At 38.4% G+C, this 20,513-nt stretch overlaps 1 protein-coding gene across 12 annotated transcripts in view; it reads right to left on the bottom strand.

The window, feature by feature from the left end:
* Window positions 1-20,513, bottom strand: part of MSRB3 (methionine sulfoxide reductase B3) — a 110,255-nt gene that overhangs the window by 61,074 nt on the left and 28,668 nt on the right. For all 12 annotated transcript variants that reach the window (XM_064655761.1, XM_064655756.1, XM_064655757.1 and 9 more), the window contains 3 exons: window positions 15,232-15,340; window positions 13,393-13,470; window positions 3,395-3,423 (listed from right to left, as the gene is read on the bottom strand). In XM_064655761.1, the coding sequence (XP_064511831.1) occupies window positions 3,395-3,423; window positions 13,393-13,470; window positions 15,232-15,340 (216 nt within the window). The remainder of the gene's footprint in view (window positions 1-3,394; window positions 3,424-13,392; window positions 13,471-15,231; window positions 15,341-20,513) is intronic.

Raw genomic sequence — 20,513 nt, forward strand, 5'->3', positions numbered from 1 at the left:
ACCTATTTTCCTCTAAATTAAAAAAAACCCCAAAACCTATTCATTATTCATCAAATGAATCCCAATAATTATTCCAATATAATTCTTACATTCTTAAATTGCAAAATTTTCTAACCAAGCACATAGCACAATAAGCATTTTAGACACAAACAAAATACTAATAATTAGAACAAAATTGTTTCAGCTGTGCTTTTTTTGTGGTTTACTTTGTTCCCTAGCAAATTTTAAGGAAAAAAATATTTTTCCTACAACCTTTTTCACTTCCAAGTACTTTGTTAGAAAAAAATCTATTTTAAGTACCAGTGAAATTCATCATATTATGACAGGAAAGCAAAATTGTTTCATTTCATAAGATCTTCTAACAGCATGAAGCTAACCCCATGGTCTCTGAGACAGAAATTCTGTGAGCTATAGACTTAAAGAATCAGCAGAGAAAAAGAAGTTTCTCAGATGGAACTGTTAGTCATGATATGAAGAATGTGTGTCCCCTACAGATGTTATAGCTATTTGTATGATAAATCCTGATCATCACTGTAGGAATTTTACAGCCTTCTTTTAACTTAATGCTCAAGTTCAAATTAATCTTCTTTTGACAATGTTTGCCTAATATTTCAGTGTTGAACAACATTTCCAGGGTTACATTTGCAGTGAGCCTACTGGGTACTTTAAAAGCTGTATTTCTGACTTTGTACTTGCTTCAGAAAGACTTCTTATAATTCTTCAATGCTTCACAAATATTTCTAGGAAAGACAAGTATAATAAGCATTGATAACTGCTTAACAAAGGCACATCTAGACTTGCAAGTTAACTGGAATTAACATTAGCGTTAATTTAGAGCATGCAACAGTTGCAGAACAGCTCCTTGGAAAAAAAAAATGCATTCTAGAATAAAATAACCTCATTCTCATGTTCAACACTTGAACCATTTTGAGTAACATAAGATAAATGAGAACAAAGCATGTTTGTTCCAGTTTGCGGGATCATTGCTTTACTCAGGAATGACAGTCTAGGGAATTCAAAATGAAATGAGGGATGGGAAAATACCTTAAGTTGTCTCCAAGGAACTCAAGGTTGTATAAATACAGAGTCATTGGTGTCAAATGGCAACAGCCCTTTTAAAACCAATGCTACATTTACACTCTTCAAAAGCCTGTGTAATACAGAACATGGTGCTACATAGGGCACTGCACCTCCCATATGAAAGAAAGATGTTTTTTACGAGAATGCCATCAGCAACACATCCTTCCTCTCCCTGCCTACACCCTCTTGTTCAACCAGAGGCAGCAGGAGGTCTGCGCTTATTGTCTGCTTGTGGAAAGTAAGAGCAAACTCTTTGGTGGGGAAACAAAACAAGTGCTGTTTTATTTGGCCGATACATGTTGAGTTGACCTCAGTATCTCCACTTCTCCTCTGCTCTTACATATTGGGAACAAAAGAGAAACTCCATCTGACTATCACAAATAGCTTCTCAGTGGAAGAACTGAGTGCTGTCCCTATAAAGGGAAGGCTGCTGTACTTCTCACAAAGATAAGGGCTTTATCAGCCTTGATATTGCTGGTCATGAAATGCACATTGAGGTTATATAATTTCTGTGATTTCTTTTTTCTTAAAATGCCATTTTAATTATGTGCTTGATCTGTTTTTTCTACTATTTTTTAACATCTCCCCTTGGTTGTTAGCTGAAACCTGTGCCAAAAGATGCAGCACTGATGAGACTGAGGCGTTAAACCTCAGCAATTCTCAGTTCCAAGTACAGCATTTGGGGCAAAGAATAAAATGGGACCAGGAGCTCTGGAGCAGAGAGACCTGGTGACATGTACTGAGCAGGCACTCGCCATAGCTGCAATAGTGCCAAACTTGTATCACTACGCTGAGCTTCCTGGGAAACACCATACCCCTGCCTTCACTGCCAAGGGGAGTGGCAAGCAGAATAGTGCACCTAACAGGAGAACTGCTTCAAAAAAGAGTGTCAGAAAATTGTAGCTTAATCCACCAGGCAAATTGAAGCTCTGCAGAGAGCATTTTCCACTCAACAGAAAAGAGAGATATGACATTCTGTTCCACTCCCTAGTTTTGGTGACTGTACTAAAGGGGGTAATGATGGACAATGTGTGAAGCTATCCTCCATGTAATCCCTCCATGTTTTGTCATGATCCAAGAAGCAATCTTAGCATAGAGTTCATTCAAGCAGTATTTAAAGCAGGTAACCTCAAACTCACAGACTAAAATCATAATAGAGTCAAGATGACTCAAGTATACAAGATGTAGGAACTGGCCATTTAAATGCTTCCTGCTGTAGATTTCACTCCCATATAGTTCCAAAGATAAAATCTAACATGGAAAGAAAAAGCAACTTAATGCTTCACATTTCAAACTCAAATCATGGTATAACTTGGATAAAAGGAAATATGCTATTGCATAAACACTCTGATTAATATATATTGTTAGATTCGTAAGATCATAAGCAATTATAATCACTGCATTTAAGCAAACCATATAGAAGATAACATTGGTCTAAAAACAAAACAGCCATAATAATATCAGGTTTCCTGTTTAAAACAGACTTTTTTCATCCTAACAAAAAATGTATTTTGAATGACCTTTTCAGGCAATGGACATTTCAGCTAGTTTAAGGACAACAGCCTATTCTTAATTTATTATTGTTTAACTCCATAAAAACACCCAGGAATAGTTAACTGAATAAATAAGTCTGGTATTTAGATTTCTGGTTTTTTCTCACAACTGTTCCCCTGTTTGCTGTCCTGTGTTTTTTGTCTTACTAGATACACATTAACCTGTTAGACTGACCTTCACTTCTCTCCCAATCCCTACAACACATTACTATTCTTCAAAAAGTCAGCTTGAGAGAGACTGCCTTTTGGTAAATCTCCTCAACTGCGCTCTACAGACTGGTCTGGCATGTATTGTGTACATGCATCTGTCATGAAAATTTGATGACAAATCATCTGTTTCCTGACAGATAGACTGCACTGACTTCAAATTCCCATGAAATGTCTTTGTCCACCAGGAAGAAAAACATTCTCCTCTATAGCAGTGATCATTCTCAAACTTCACTTCAATCCTCCATTTGCTTTAGTCTGCATTATCATTTATTTGTATTATAATTCTTCTGGATCAATTTAAGCCTGTCGCAAGATACATCTTCCTGATCATCTTTTGGGAAAATGTAAAGAGACAGCAACTGATGAAAGGAATGAAAGTAAATGTTTCACAGTAATAATGCTGTTTTCAGAGAGTGAGAAATGAAGATCCTTTTTAAGACTGACCTACCCCAGTTTGTTTAAAGCTAAACTGAACTTGAACTGATAAACTATTCTTTTGAGATTAACCTGAATAGTGTACATTCAGTAAAACACTGTAAATCTAAACATACCTGAATTGGAGTCAAACTTTGTTTCTGACCTACAAAAGAAAATAAAAAGATCATAAGTTACAAGAACTGCTTTATGCCATAAAAGCCATTTGTCAGACTGATTCCCCCAGCAAACATAATTTTTAGCAAGACCAGTAACTAAATCTGTATATTAACATTAAATGCATTCAAAGGCATTTGAAACAAAAAAATTAATATTATCTTTAATGTTTTGCTGTTTTCTACAATGTAGAGTTACAAAAAAGATACTATAAAAGTCAAATCACAAAATGAAGAAAATAAAATAAAAATTTAAAACAGGATTAAATTATATACTGTGAATCATAGCATACAGTCGTTGGTATGAAATAAATAGTTTTCATTCATTTTCATTTTTTAAAAGTCATTAAGAGGATTTAATTTATTCATGAATGTTTCCAATTTATTTTTGAAGCAGATATCGTTTCATTAATGTCATATGTATTGTATTCAATGATCTGTACTTAATTGTACAACATCCTAGGAGGTTTTTGTTTGTGTGTGTCTTCAATTTACTCACTCTGCTCATAGGAGTAAGTGGTTTGATTTTCTTAAAAGTGGAAAGTGGGGGGTGGGAGAGAGGGAAAGAGGAAGGGAGCCAGACCTAAATTTTAACTTGTTTTAAAGTCTTTGCAAAAAGACAATGAAGTGTGCATTATGCACCATTAGCTTTGGTCATGCATTGCAGATTTTTCTCTCTCTAACAAGTAGTGTTTTCTTCTAAGGGTTTAGCACTTAGCAAATGAACCCTATAACCTGTATATTTAATAAAAGGAAGAAAAAATTAGCCCTTGTGGGAACATCATGTTTCAGATATCGGTTAATAATACTTTTAAATGTAGAAGTCTTTGAAGATCTCAATTCAACTGTGGGAAAACTTAAGTTGGGTAATTACTCAAGATGCGGCTGATGTGCTGTCAAGCAGAATTAACCCTATGACTAGGTCTATCTACACAATCTGCTACAAGACAGCATTGTCTATATTGAGCTCTCAAACCAATTAACGGGCATGTTCCAATCAGATTTATATCGCCCACTAACAATCAGTTGTACACATGGTCATGGCTGTCACAGCGGGACACAAGGTCTGCCCAGCAGGAGACCTGTTAAAGCATGTTACATTGGCAGCAAAATGCATTTCCCCAGATATTCTAAGGAGGAAGTACAAGGTTGGATCCTTTTACATTGCATCAAGGAGGGGATTTATTTTAGGAAGTTACAGTCCTTCTTGTTTCAGAAACAAATGACCAAAGCTCAAAAACTAATTGCAGATTTATTTTCTTCTTTTATTTTATGTGTTTGCACATGCAGGTACATGTAGATGTGTTTTACACATACTCTATATATTTTATATAACCGGCATTGTAATTCCATGCCAAGATCTATGCTACAGGAAAAGAATATCAAATCAGTCATAATTTAAAAAATGAACAAGTTCACACTATTAGTTAAAGTCATCAGAAAGGAAACAACTCTCTTTTCCCATCCTTTTCATTCACCACCTTCCTCCAGTGCTCACAGTACCTTATGTCTTAAATATAATTCTCAGGAGATGAAAAGATGAAAGGAAAAAAACACAGCATATCTTCCTACTTGGTACTTATAAAGTACCACTAAAAGCACAAAGAAAGTATGTTGGTGATGTGCCTTCACAAATACCACCACCACTAACTGCCCATGCAGCAGCCCATGCTCAGTTTGGCAGCGTAATTCAGGTGGTATTTTGTGGAGGACACAGATTTGGACTGGGGAAGATTCAAGGTGTGGAGACAAATATACAACAATTAAGAAGAATTTATTGCATGGACTTTTGAAGTTTTTAATGTGGTTTAAAAACTGTTAATGTAACACCCCATTTATATGTATTGCTTGGGCATGTCCAGGCTTCCCCTGAATTGTTTGCTCCCTGCTTCCCTGCTCCTCCCTCTGATTGGCTGGAATATGCTGCAGTGCGGAGTGAGCTCCCATTGGTCCTCGGTTTTCCCCAGCTCCTCCCAAGTTCCTCCCTCTTCTCCCAAGTTCTTTCTCTCATTTGTTCCCCTGGCTGTCTATCCCACGCACCACCCAGTTTTCTAGCACCTTCTACCCGAACCCTATATAAACCTGTGTTCACCCTCACTAAAGGGAGATAGCTTTGATCTTCAACCTTGTGTTGTGATCCTTGTTGCTGTCTTGTCCTATACCTACCCTCAGACTGTGGCAGTATTTACACCCAGCAGGATGAAGTTCCCACTCTGTGAAAAGTGGTAACCTGGGGGGAATTTCACTGAGTTCCAAGGAAAGCTCAGTCAGTGTTTTATTTACAATATTTTCCTCAAGCTGCTGTATACCTACCTACACCATTCTCTTTTGCTCATCATGGTATCAGCAACACCTCATTACCTACATAGTCAGACACAACTTATGAATCTTATTCTCAGCTTCTGTTTATCTGTACGATTGACTTCTTGCTGCCTAAATTCTAGATACTTGCTATTAGTTGGTCAAACGAAGCTCTTGTTTCTCAGCTGCATGGCTTGGTATGGACATAGGCACTGCAATTTGCGGCATCAACAAACTGGCCCAGGGGCCAAGGTGGCAGAGAGTAAATGTGGAGGAGGGTCACAAGGGTCACTGGGCACTGTAATGAGTACCAAAGCTCCAAAGAGTCATAAATTACTGGACAACAAACCAGAAAACTGTTATGGGGGTGCTAAATGAATAGAACATTGTCTGGCAACAGCAGAATAGCTATGGAAGAAAACACAACATGGGAGGTAGAACTAGGAGCCATTGAGAGCAGGAGGGTCACCTATGTTATGGTTATTGTTTCCCCTTGGGAAAACAATGCAAAATTTAGGACAGAGTATTACAGAAACTGTTAGAGATCTTAGAAAGGCACAGAAAAAAATGAGGAAAATAATAAAGTGTCTTCGGCATAAGTAGCAGATGTGAGAGAAGCACTTTGCAAGAACACAAAGTCATCTTGGCTCCTTGAAGGAATGACAAAGCTTCCAGCAATTTCAATGGAAGCAGCACTTTTTCCTTAGATCTTCCAGTATTTACATCATCTTCTTGACAGTACATTAGACAAAGGTATCAGAAACTACTTGCATGTAGGTGTTAAAAATGTGCAACTAAAATATAGCCATTTAATAGGATAAGATTAAATACTGAAAGTACATTCCAAAGCAATGTTCTTCTACACACAAAAATATTCATTCTGGCTCCTTTATACTTTTAAAACTACAATAACTAGAAAGCAAAAACTACTAATTGTTTGTTATCACAGTACATACTCTGATATCCAACCTAAGCATCCTGCCAGACCAGATGCACCTTACAGTGCCAGGTCCTGGCTGTACAAATTGCCTTCTATCATTTATGACAAGAAGAGGGGAAAAACCCCCCGATGAACAGAGTATTTTCTCTACTTCTGCCTTATAGCAGTACTCTGAAAGTCAGGCAATCATTCATAAATATCTTTGGAAATGAGTCTATATGCATAAAGAGATCAAGAGGGTATTTACACAGTGTATTTATAAAGAGTATTTCCAATTGTGATATGGCTCAAATACAACACATGGCAATACAAATGCAAAGTGGGCTCAACCACCAACATACTGTATGCAAGGAAATAGTGAGCTACTGGAAAGGTTTAGCTAAGGACAAGATGTTGCAATACTTTTAAAGATCCCAGAAATAATTAAGCCAAACACAAACAATAAAATATATGATGGTCATTTTATCTGTACTGCAAAGAGGTGCAGGGATTCAACCTGCTCCTTTTAAAAGGCATCATGTATCAGATGCTCAGACTGCCAGATACTGAGAGAGAAATGGAGTAATGATAATCACCACATGTTCCTATAGTGTGAATTTTAAACTACTGCCTTCTTAAGTATGATTGAACTGCAGTTGTTCAGTGCCACATTGTGGCACAGTGTGACCACACACCCCACAGCTGAAGCTAATGCAGATCTGCTGCTTGCCAGGGAAGCAGGCCTTTGGCAAGGAGAGGAAAAGGACTTACTGCAGAACCTCTGCTGTTGCGTTACAACTGCCTTTTCTTTTACCCTTCATGATGAAGTATTTAACAGGTTTATATAGGTTTTCCTGAAGGAATGTGGAGAACAGCCTTTGAAAGTCCTGCAATTCTCTCAGAAAGTACTCTGCAGTTCTAATCCTTTTGCTTTACCATGAAAGGAGTAATTTATTCCTCTCAGCTTTTTTATACCTTTGCATTAGCAGTTTTAAAGCAGGTTGTGTGTGCCTTTGCAAGGCTTTCCTGTAAGGATGCTACACACAACATTGGTAGGAGGAGACATTCATTATACTACTTCCCTATGGAAAGAATTTTGATAGAATAAAGGTCTGTCACAGTCATAAAGATGATAGATGCAGCTTTGGTAAATCTTCATTTTCAAAGAACATCATTCCATGTTGGCCTGGGCAGTTTGCTGAAGAGACAATGATTTAGCAGGCTCCTGATGCAATCTAAGCTAACTGATGTGTGAGCAGAATACAATCATTCCTCTCTCTTCTATGTTTGTCTCCAATGGTACAGAAAATAGCAAGTTGGAATATCAGTGTTCCTGACTACAGCATTGCTAGCAAGCTAAAGAAGGCCAGGGCAGAAATGCTCAGTTGTGAGCATGTCCCTGGACACTGTGTTGGCCCATATCATGCTCACAAGTAGTCTCTCCTAGGCAGGACCTAGGCAAACTGCAGAGAAGGCTCAAGCCAGGGACCATTCCCCACAAGCAGGATGAACCAGGACACTGTTTCAGAGGAGAGCAATCCAGGCTAAAAACACAAGCCACTTGCCACTTGCCTTTAGAGCCAGAGAAGAGGCTTTTGTCAATTTTATTTACAAGTATGGACACAGCCCTTCTGAAATCATAAACCATTACTTGGAAGCAGTCACTGATCTTACTCATGGGTCCAACTTCCAAATAAAAAGTCAAACTTCCAGAAAAAAAAAACCCACAGCAGTATTACAATGTAAAAATTAATACCTAATGTAACTATCTAGGAATTTCTCAGACTGGGAATTTGAGAAGTCCTTGAGCTTTAAGAACTGTGTAGCTTCTTGGGCAGCAGAAGGAGCAAAGCTGGGCTTGCTGCTGCATTGTAGCCAGAGGACAGAGCCTGTGGTGTCTCAGGCAGCAGAACTACTCACAGGTACTTCCCAGAGCTGGACATTCCTAATGCCTCTCTATCTTCCACCCTCAGGTGGATTCTCTGTTATAACACAGTAATACATATTATTTACAATAATATTATATGCTATAATCTAATAATATAGTTGAACTCTTGTTCAGGTCTCCCCTCAGAGAGGGCTTGAATGTGATCTCTTTCCTGATTTTCTTATCTCTTTAAGAACTTAATATCTTTGAGGTTTAATAACTACTTCCCTGCCAAATTTGGCTGAAATTGGCAAGTACATTAAATGATACAGTTTTATTATTAGGAAAGGACTGACACGGAGTCAGAATAATGCTGTATGTCTTACTTCCTTAGGAAGCCTGCTTAAAGAAGAAAAGTTTGATTCACTGTTGATGGATGCTGTGACAATTTCTCTTCTGCATATTGATGAAAAGCCAAATTCAAAAAGAGCATTTTAACATCACAGAATTATTTAGGTTGGAAAATATCATTAAGATCATCAAGCCCAACCATTAACCTAGTGCTGCGAGGTCCACCACTAATCTGTGTTTCTATGCGCCACATCTACATTGTCATCTAAATACCTCCAGGGATGGTGATGAGTAGTCTCTGGGTGAGTTCTGTCCAGAGTTTATTTAAAATGTGAGAGCTATAAACAAATAAATATAGAAATCTACAGCTTCTGTAGTCATAATCCATAGCAATCCACCCTACCTGATTTTACTTGAGGTACACACATATACATAGTCAAGCATAAGGTAGGTGAAGACCAGCTGAAAATTAGTTCTCCCAAGCAGGGTGGCTGATGAACAGTCATTACTAAACAGTGTGAATTTCAAACAAGGGAAATAACATACCAGACTTAAAAGTATACAAAGAATCCACTGAAATTTTACACTAAAAATAGCAATGAAACTCCTGGTAGAATCAGTGGAAATTATCTATACAGGCAATCATCCCCGGTACTCGGCACTGGTAAGGCTGCACCTCCTGTGTTCAGTTTTGAGCCCCTCACTAAAAGAAGGACATTGAGGTGCTGGAGCCTGTCCAGAGAAGAGCAAAGAAGCTGGTGAAGGATCTGGAGTACAAGTCTGATGGGGAGATGGGGATGTTTAGCCTGGAGAAAAGGAGGCTCAAGGGAGACCTTATCACTCTGTACAACTACCTGAAAGAAGGGTGTAGCCAGGTGGGTATTGATCTCTTCTCCTAGGTAACAAGTGACAGAATGAAATGGCTTCAAGTTGCACTAGGGGAGGTTTAGATTGGACATTAGTAAAATTTCTTTATGGAAGGGGTTGCCAAGCACTGGAACAGACTGCTCAGGGAAATGGATGAGTCACCATCCCTCAAGATATTTAAAAGACATGTAGATAGGGCACTTAGAAACATGATTTAGTGGTGGACTTGGCACTGCTGGGTTAACAGTTGGACTCAGTGATCCTTAAAGGTCTTTTCCAGCCTAAACAATTCCGATTCCTAAACTGGTGAAAACCAAGTTACTTCAAACAAATGTTATTAGATAGAAGCTGCTGGTTTTGACAAAGTTTTTAAGGAAGCTAAGAGTCAGTCAGGACAGATGAAGCTATTAGATCTTAATAGAGATGCTACAATGATGATTTCATATGGGCTCTCCTGGCCAGATAGCCAGTGCTGATTTGTCATTTGGCATGCTCAAATGATATAAAGATCATTAAGAAAGATTAAAGACCATTAATTAAGCACTCAGCACTGGGGCAAGGAAATTCCTTGTAGAGCTCTAGCCTAGTGACTGAAATCCTCCCTTGTGTTGTGAAGGCAGGAGTGGTACAGTGTTAGTGGCACAATGTTAATGGTACAATTATATTACCCACCCATGTTTTCACTTTCTCGTGATTGGATGGATGTCTGAGAGATGTTGAGAAGACCTGACACAGCTCAACAAAAATCAAATGAAAATATAGCATGGATAAGCCTGCTGCTATGTCTCCTAGCACATGTTCAGAAAAGCCAACACTATTACGAAGAATTCCTTCCAGGAAGCAATAAAGGCAGCAGTGGGTGATTTATGAAGACTTGGCAATTCAGTCCTTGGCCCTAAAAATTGGAAACTGACAGAACAATAATATTTCTTTTTTTAAAAGGAAATCATTCTCCCAGGCTTCCCAGTTCCCATCTATACCACATCTTTCTCACAGTCCTGCATATGGTAAAGGATGTGACCATGGTTTGTTAAATATGGAATAGCTTCTCTCCTATGGCAATAGCATGAGTCATGGATTTCACTCAGGTCCATTCTAACCATGGCTATGGACAGAATGGTATTTTTGCACAGTGTACAAGAAAATGCTTTGAAAAATTAAAGTAGGTGCAATTTTGCAAATACACTTGGCCCTTAGAAAACACTGAGGATTTGGGTGGCATAGGTGGCCCTCTATGAACTGATACAGAAAAACACAACCTTGTGGCAGAGGCTGTCCATCCATGATAAATGTGGCTCGCAAAAAATTAACATGAGCAGGTATGGCTGATAAGGATGAGGGCTTTTTCTTTGGCTTATTAGTTTTCTGTCAGATCAATGTTCTGCACCAAGACATGCTCCAGCCACACCATGTGAGGTCCAGTGAAGAGGAGGCCATGAAAAAACACCCTAGAGAAAGGCGGGGGCAGCAGGGGTCCTTTTAGCATAGGCCTACATCTAGATTGGAGTAAGTGTAACACAAAACTACATAAGGGCTGGTTTGCAGAAAAGGAGGTCTTTGAGATTAGTTTATTGTCTCTCTCATTTATTGCTTTCTTTAGGGCAGCTGTACTGGGATGTAGGAGACTGTCTGGCGTGAAAGTTGAGAGATAGAATAATTAGATTCAATGGCATGATTATGGATTTTCTGTGTGACGCACCTTTGATTGTGGAAAAAGTTAAAGCATGTCCTCCATAAAGCTTGGGAGGTTTCTCATAACACTAGTATGAGTAGGTAGATGAAGAGATGTCAAATTCCTAGTTGTTTCTTTTATCTTTCCTATGATAGAGACAGAGTTCTGTTTTAAAGACCTACCAAAAAATAAGTCTTTCATCTGTAGTGTAAAATTCATGTGTTCCCTGACCTTGTGTGTCACATGGTAATGAAACAACGTAAATCAGAAATGTTAAAAGTTGAAGTTTGTTAATATTACTGCTGAAGCTCCGGTCTCTTTCCTAGTTAAACTGACAGGTCTATAGTCCAAATATATATATTTACAGATTACTAGGACATAAAGAAAAAAAAATTAATGGACAGCCAATGAGAAACAAATGTAAAGGCAAGTTTCAGATGACTATCTGGACATTACAAAACAAACAAAAAAACCCACTAAAAAAACCCCCCCATACCACCAAAAAAACTACTTTCATTTTAAATGGGCAATGTGCCATGGTCTAGCAACCGCAGCAGTAGTGGATCAAGAGTTGGACTTGATGATCTCAGAGGTCCCTTCCAACCCAGCTGATTCTATGATTCTATGATTCTTTCTCCATTAAATGATAGAAAGGAAGTCAGTCTTGAAGGTAGAAGGTGAGATCCTGGCTCCATTTACCAAATATGAATCAACTTTGACAGAGCCAGGATCTCCCCCACAAAGATTTGGCTGTTACAACAGGAGAATGTCTAAATTGCCGTGTAGAAAACCAGGTTACGGAGACTTTGGATCCCCACTTTGCATCCCCAAGCTAAGCACCACAGTAACACATGACATGAGACTATTGTCTTGGCTGTGTTTGTAACCATTAGTTTTTCAACTCAAAAGATTCACATTCTTACTCAAGTTTCTGCAGGTAATCTTCCCAACAGAGGAATCAAACATCACAGAGATTAAGCACTTCTTTCATTTTACAGATACTCTCTTGCGAACAACTCTCACTATCACATCTGGTGATTCTAGAGCTACATCAATTGTATTTTCCTTTGTAACCTATTACTGGCCCAATTTTCTATATTATTAGCACTGTCCTGACCATCCTGCTTCATGCTCTTGTAAAGGTACCTCTTCAAGTGAGAGGGACTGAGTCAGTGTGAACTGAGGGGGAAAAAAAGCAAGAAAAAAAATTAAATTCATCAGAATGAACACAAGCAGCTAGAAATAAGAAAAAACACATAAACAACAACTGAATCTCTGCAGAACAATGCAGTGATCAAGAGAATTCAATCAGCACTGCTTCTAGCATTAAATTTACAGCTATAATTGCCAGAACACTTCTAAAGTGTATTTTTCATGCAAGACAAAAAAGTTAGTATTTCTTTCTTAATCCTTGCTCCAATTCCTAAATCAGCTCTCCATGTGTGCTATTTGGGATGGATGGAAATATAGTAAGTAATGCAATTTTCCCAGGTTTTGTTTTCTTAACTGCTTGAATTCTAAAGAAAAAAAAGCATCTACTTTTTCCTCCATTATCAGATAAAATGCTGTAGCGTGGATCGAGCATCACCACCCAGTAGCTCTTAAAGCTACCTGTAAGTAATGAAAACAGTCAAACTTCAGTATCTGTCAAGGCAGTGGAAGACTGTGTTGCAATTATTTGGCATAGCTGCATATAGAAAAAAATATTTAAACAATTACTACTTATTTTTCTGTCATATTTCCTGTTTTACCTGAATGTTATCTTACTGTCTTATTTATCATAATTTTTTATCTTTATTATGAGATTAATTTTACTATAGAACTATTATTTACATTGCTTCTCATGTATCCCTTAACAGGCTGAATGACTTCCCCATTCTGTGAGCCTATAAAATGACCTTATACAATTATGTATGGAATATACACAAGATTACACATAACCTAACAGACAGACATCTCAAAACTATATTTAGCATACTCACTTGAATAAAGGAGTCCCACAAACAACACATTTGTATATTCCTTGAGCTTTATGGTGTGTGTACTCCCCCTCAAAGGCACTGGAAAAACAACATTTTAAAATTAAATAAAGGAATTCGGGGTTTTTTTAATTATCAAAGTATCTAAGTCTTTAGAAAACATTATAGAAAAAACAATTTCAAAGTTGGAAGTTGGTTTTTATTAAAGGCAGCAAATAAAGCAGACACAGGAAAAGGGGAATGTCCTTGTTAGTGTGCCTCAGGTGTTACACATCATGCAAAAGGAAGCAAATTGTCCCACAGTTCAAAGGCCAGAACTACAACACCAACAAAAAGGCGTAAAACTGGAGTCTTCCCCTATTTGGCAAGTGAACTGTCAAATTTTGTAAACATTGATTGTTTAGCATGTAGCTCAACCTGCCACACGTGCCTGGGCCAGTGTCTGGGCAGTGTGGCAGGCTCGGTGGGCACAGCGGAGCGAGGTGTGAGGTGCTGGGTCAGGCTGCCACTGGCTGCTTGGGCAGCAGAGGCATTGTAGCTGAAAATGAAATAATTGGTGCATGATTTCAAGCTGTGTGTGCCTTATATTTTCAGTTGAAAAGCAATATTCCAGCTTTAAGGGAATATTTTTCTAAGTTAACAATCTAAAAGGCTAGGAGGTCATTCACCTAATACGAATCAGCTGTGCTAGCCCAACAAAAAGCCTATGTGCTCAGCAGCTTGTTTTTATTATCCTTTCACTGTTTTTATGAGGTCCAATTTTTTTTATAAACAGGATTTTTAAGAATGACCTAATCTCCAATTGTTTGTGTGCATTAAATCACGTTGTTGGTCCCGTACACAAGAGCGCGGAGGGCCGGGGGGAAGGCAGGCCTCCCAGCAGAGGCCACCATCTCCCTGCCCCGCCAGGGCTGCTGGAGGACCGAAGGGGCTGGAGCAGAGAGGGGGACCATCCTTGCCAGTCTCCCTGGCACATTCGGCCACCAAATTCAGCGCTGTCAGGAAAAGGTTTGCCTATTAACTGGGACCGCACGTGCAGCAGGGAGCCCTTTCAACTCATGAATGAAAACAAGCAGTTACATCATTAGTACATTTGGAGCAGAGGTAAAGCCAGGGCCTTAGGCCAAGCTCAGTGGTATAAATTAGACAACAAAAAATGGCTGGGCTTTGGCAAGTTACTTTCGTGCTGGAATCAGCTGAGAGAGAGACTTTATTCACTAAAAACACTCTTGGAAGCGAGTCTTTTTTTCCCTCCAGGACTTGAGGCTGGCTTCCAGCAACTAAAGCCATGTGAGGGCAGTTATTGAAAATTTTTTACATTCCAACCACAAATGAGCCAATAAATACCTTCTCCACATGTGCTTCAAAAAGAAATTGGAGTGGGGTGGAAAAGAACTAAATTATGCTACCTTCTTTCTGCAGCCAAAACGTCTATACTTACAATGGCCACCTTCAAAACTCCAGCCTCTTGGCACGGGGCCATTTCCCTCGTGGTTCTGCTTACCACGATGTCTTCCAAAAAAAGTGTACCTAAACCACTATTACTTCCACACGTTTTGTAGTAAACTAAAACCAGACTCTAAACATAAGCCTGGTGACTTTATAAGACATGCAGTGTTCATTAAAAGTCACACAAGACCTTTGGCCCTGGCCCCCATGTTGCAGATGCTTGTCTTTGCAGTAGTGTTAATTTGTAGGGGTTAGTAAACAAGTGCAGAAATCCTGGGGAAAAGAAAAACCAACAAAACTTGGTGGGGAAAGTGAGGAAACTGCAGTAAGAGGAGAGGTGGAAAAGAAATATGCCTGTGTTTTGAGATCTGAGTTTCTTTCGTCCTACCTTACCTTTCAGTCCCTTTCTCCTGAGTGACATGGTACTGCAAGGGTGTCAGCCGCTTCCTCAGCTCCTCCTGGGAAAAGACCACCTTACAGTCCTTTTTATCCCTACATGACCCTGCAAAGGGAGAGGATATGGAAGAAGGAGCCTTTTTAGCTTAAATCCTGAATAATTGCTTTGGCAGACAGCCACAGCATAGCTTCTGCATTCACTTGTCAATGACCAGACTGGTCCCTATTGCACAAAAAATAGCTCAGCTGTACCGCAGCTGATTATTTCTTCAAGTTTAAAAAAGAATTTTTATAGAGAGCCAGGTGATTCCACTGGAGCAGTGACAACGTGCTACAGCCAAAGCCCTTCGATGTGTTATACACTAAACTGTTGCGCACACAATCATTCACAAGAAAGTACCATTTTTCCGACCATTAAAAAAAAAATCTGCAAAAAACCCAGCTACAGCTGAAACATTCTTTACAAGACATCTATATTGGAGACTTATGGTAATGGGCATATGATGTTTAGCCACAACAACTAGCAATTTCATTACCCTTAAAAGTAGCTAACAATTCTAAATCTTCAGAATTACAATAAGGTTGATTTAACTTCTAGTTGCATCATCATTCTTTATGACAGTAGCCATTTTATTTTTTCACTGTTGAAGCACTGAGGAGCAAGTAATTTCTTTATGCACAAAGCTGTACAAGGTTCAACAATGAACGTGTTTTAAAATTTAAGGTTGCTATTGAAATTACTCTCCTTTGAAAATCTCAACTTTTGCTTTGCTTAGTTCACACAGAAAATCCAAGGAGTAAAAAAAGATTACTGTAAAAGAACACATTAGTATAGTGCAAAAATTCACATCAGGAAAGAAAAAAAAATTCGGTTGCTTCTGGGAATGAAAACTCCCAAAGTAGTAGCAGAAATTGCCAAATATTCAGGTAACTTAGATAATCATTGGCAAAAATTAGCTGACAAAATACAGCAGGGAAAAAGCACTGTAATTATGACAGTAATTAAAATATGGTACAATTAGAAATAAACAGTGCTGACAAAAATATTTTTTGCTAGTAACATGTATACACTCATAAAAAGACCAATTGTGTTCCCAAAGTAGACGCAACAGAGCTACCCATCTGTATGTCATTTAGTATAGGAGAGGCAATGGCAGGTTTAAATTACATGGTATTGGATTGCAATTTCCTAACATTGGATGCTTTTCTGCTTTTTTACCTTGAGTCATTACTAAGAAGTGTTCATAAAAAGTAGCTTAAAGCACAGATGCTTGCAAATCATTTAGGAAAAGATGTTTCCTTCTTCCTCCTCCTCTTCTTTTCTCAATTTTTTAATGTGTGGGAGTGGGTGAATAGGGGAGACAGAAAAAGAATAATGCTATTGGTCACTATCAACTAACCACTAGCCCTAGGAAGTATTTTCAGGAAGAAAAAAGTAAAATTGAAAACATCTGATTGAAGTAAATAGTGCAAACATAAAAAGCTTTACTACTGAAAGAAAGGTATTGAAAAGCGATTTTATTTCATAGATTAGAAATTACTTTTCATCTAAACATTCTTAAAAACAGATTGTTTTCCACTCTGAGCCATCTCATTAGCTGTGCTGCAGAGCCCTCGTTTTAGTGGCAAGCTTTGAAAGAGCGCTGCTGTATGCCTTTGTTAGCTTCAATCTTATTTGGGAGAGGGATAAAGATTTCATTCCAGGTCTCTTTGTTTGTCTTTCAAGAACCACTAAAGCAGTATTCACACAAATTTTGCAGGAATGTGCCCTGTGCCATAGCTTACAAATTATTTGGTTTTGGTGCACTTAAAGGTCACCTTCCAAATTAGCAAAATTTTCCTACATCCTGGCTTTTCAACCTTAAATGTAAATATTGTTTCCTAACTGTAAGTGAGGTTTGTTCTTTATAACATTTGGTTGCTTATTTAAAGATGTCAAACTTTGGAGGTTTTTATTCTCCAAACGTGCAGGACTCTAGGACTAATAATTCTTTCAAAGTATAGCTAACAGGGAAAGGAAGCATATACATTATATAAATAGCTATTGTTATCTTGCATAATGCAGCTCAGAAAGAAACTGTTTGAGAAACAGTCTTTTAGCTATAATTTCAGTCTTAAAAAATAGTCTAGAGAGCAGAAAATCTTGTAAACCAACATCACTTTAAAAAATATCTACCCATAATTTAAAAAAACCATACTATTTGCTCCTCAGCTGTTGCAAAAAAAAAAAAAAAAAAAAGTAAGCATAGCTTCACTTTGGAAAAAGAGAAAATACTGAGTGTTTTAAAGAATGGTCAGTACTCCCTCTTTACTCTCCCTAAATAATTTTTCATCTCTTTTAGAAATTTAATGTTCTTCAATCAATGGGCTCACTGTATGCACAAAAAAATTTCTAGATGCCACTTGATCTACAACACAGATCAGAAGTAGAAAGCATGTTAAAAAAATTATGTTCCCCACCTGTTTTAATGATTAACTGCATATTTTATACTACAAACAAGTATTTTTGTCTACAGGGAAATTTTGCCAAAGTGCAGTGGGGTAAACTGCAACTGACCCCAACAAAGGATTCTCCAGGTTTGTAATTTGAGTACGCATCAACAAAAAGTTGCACTACAAGCACTACAAATCATAAAAGAAATCTCTTGGTCGAGTCCTCAGCATTCAAGAATGGCCCTATTCAATTAATTGCACTTATTATTTAACTGCTAGCAACAAAATAATAGGTCAGTAAATGGATCACACTACTTCCGTATTGCCAAAGAGCCAAGGAGGTAAAGCAAGGCTAACCCCCGACTGCAGAGGATGTAAGGGTACGTTACCTGAAACAGGGCTAGTCTGCAAGCTTCTATAAAGTGCAATGAATCCTAGAAACCACTGGATGAGATTCTAGGAACACAGTCCTTTGATTAGGAAAAAAAATTACATGCTAGAGGGACAAAAGTGCTCAGAGTGGTTGCTTCTGGTTTTGAAACTGTTCCAGGGGACAACACAAAGCTACACAAAGATATGCCCAATATGAGAAAAACTGTCACTAGTAATGGAGATGTTATCAAACTTGTTATTAAACCAGAGAATAAATGGACAGGCTGAACACCTTCCTCAGTCTGGTTCTCCATAGACAGGATGAGGTTTGGACTGTGGAAAGGGTTCCCATACAGGCAACAAAATTCTTCAGCAACTCAGGCATAAAGGCAGGCTCACGGTTCATTGGCAAATTATACAATTCGAGGCAGATGAGAAAAAAGGTCATCACTTCTACAAATAGCCTGACATCAGTGTGATTACATTAAAGGTGAGACTAAATTAAATATGAGAATAACAGAGTCTGGATTCATAGGATCTATATTAGGACTCCGGAAAGGATCTCACTTGTTCTTTGGAGGTGATGTTCTCATCAACGACTTTTAGAGGAGCCCAGGACAGCTATGTTCTGAACTCCAGTTAGATCCTACTGTTAGCAGAGGTGAACACTGGCCTGCAAGGGCAAACAAAATTCTCTTTACTGACGACTGAAGGCCAGATTAAATCTCTCTAATCAGCACACCACAGTGCCTTCACTGGGGTGGGCACTCATGAGAAGAGCAGTGTGTAGGCAACTGTCACCAACAGGCACTTGCCTTCAGCCTCCTGCCAACAGTTACAGCAGTACTAAAAGCAGTTACGATCCTGGAGCAGGATGGAAGGCTTTGTGAGGAAAAGACTAGGCTCACAAATTTTAATGTGTAAACACACAAAAAAAAGAAAAACTGAGGAGGGTGAAACAAACACCAAACCCTTCTTGGAGACTTCATGGTATTCCTATGCTTAGGAAGATTTTTTCCTGAAAAACAGGGAGTGCATGTTGCCATCTACTATTCACCGGCAGACTGTGGGCATTTCAGAGTTCAGCTCTGGAGTCCTCTGTACGAATTAAGTGAACAGAAAGTATTTTCTTGGTGTTGACCTGATAATGAAGACATTAAGCATCTCACCTCACATATAAATTCCAACTGACCTTTTCAAATCCATGATTCATAACATTCCTTCCCTATAAGCAATCAAAAGAAAACTAGCAACAAGATATATTCAGACAGACCAACACAAGTTAGCAGACCATTACTCCTCACCACTCAGCCCTTCACCCGTTCCAACATGCCAGAGGGTGGCAATTAGTGTCTGACATGCCCTGAAATTTGGTGGCATTTTTCCTGATGGCTTTCCTACTTCAAACAGTCTTTGGAACCATTCTAACAGTTTTCTCTTATGCTTTTTTGCTTCCTATCACTGAAATTAGCTCAATACTTCAACTATGCATGGAAGACACAGCTTACATTTCCCCCCTTCTATGTATGCTTATGTTCCACTGGAATTAATGGACATTACAGTCATGGACTGAGTACATACCACTTAGACTTCCTGAATTAAATACAGCAAGACCAAATGTTCCAGCAAAGCACAGCCATATAACAAATTGGGCTTCTAGTTTTCCATACTACTTCTTTTAATATACCCAAGCAGTTTTTTAGGGGCCTTCCAGCACATTTTATTACTCATATACCACCCCAGCCCCAGTCCCGCAATGTGACCTCTATAAGCACACCCCTTTGGCATATCCAGAGCTACTTAAGGGTCTATGAATGTACTACAGGATCTGACTCTAAGTATACACCTCTTTGCTTTCCAAAGTCTGTCCCCCCACAGGTGCATCAGACCAGGGTAGATCAATGGTAAATTATCTCAATCTGACATTAAGAGGAATCCTGCAAAGTTAAAAAATATTTGCATACATTTCTTTAAATAAATATCCTTACATATGCTTTTGCTAGCACTCAGTATTATTCAAAGTGGAATCTCTCATTTTTTATTATTTCAAATTTCATTTACACAGTTTACACCTCTTGTTGACAGTTTTGCCTCTCTTTGATTACAAAAAGGCAAATGCTCAACTCTCTCACTTCTGCTTAGTTTGTTCTCTGCAGCCTGTAGTCCACAGTCTTAGAAGAACGCTGTAGGGTCCTCTCAACTGCTAACAAGTCAGAAACTGCTCATCTAGTTTAAAAAAGAACAACTCTTGAAAAAGCAAATAATTGCAAAAAATTTTACTGCCTTCTAAGCTGGAAAACACAGTTTTATAAAACCTGTATTTGACATGATAGTCCTTTTTATAATCCACTCACAAGCCATTTTAAATTACCTAAGCCTGCTGGTGACTAGGATGGATGCTGCAAAAGAAACTCTGAAATGCTGGGAGGTCAAGTTTAAGTAAAATCCAAACTTCATCCTTCAAAAAACCCTGT

Source organism: Pseudopipra pipra, chromosome 5 (genome assembly GCF_036250125.1).
Source record: "Pseudopipra pipra isolate bDixPip1 chromosome 5, bDixPip1.hap1, whole genome shotgun sequence".
Lineage (NCBI taxonomy): Eukaryota > Metazoa > Chordata > Aves > Passeriformes > Pipridae > Pseudopipra > Pseudopipra pipra.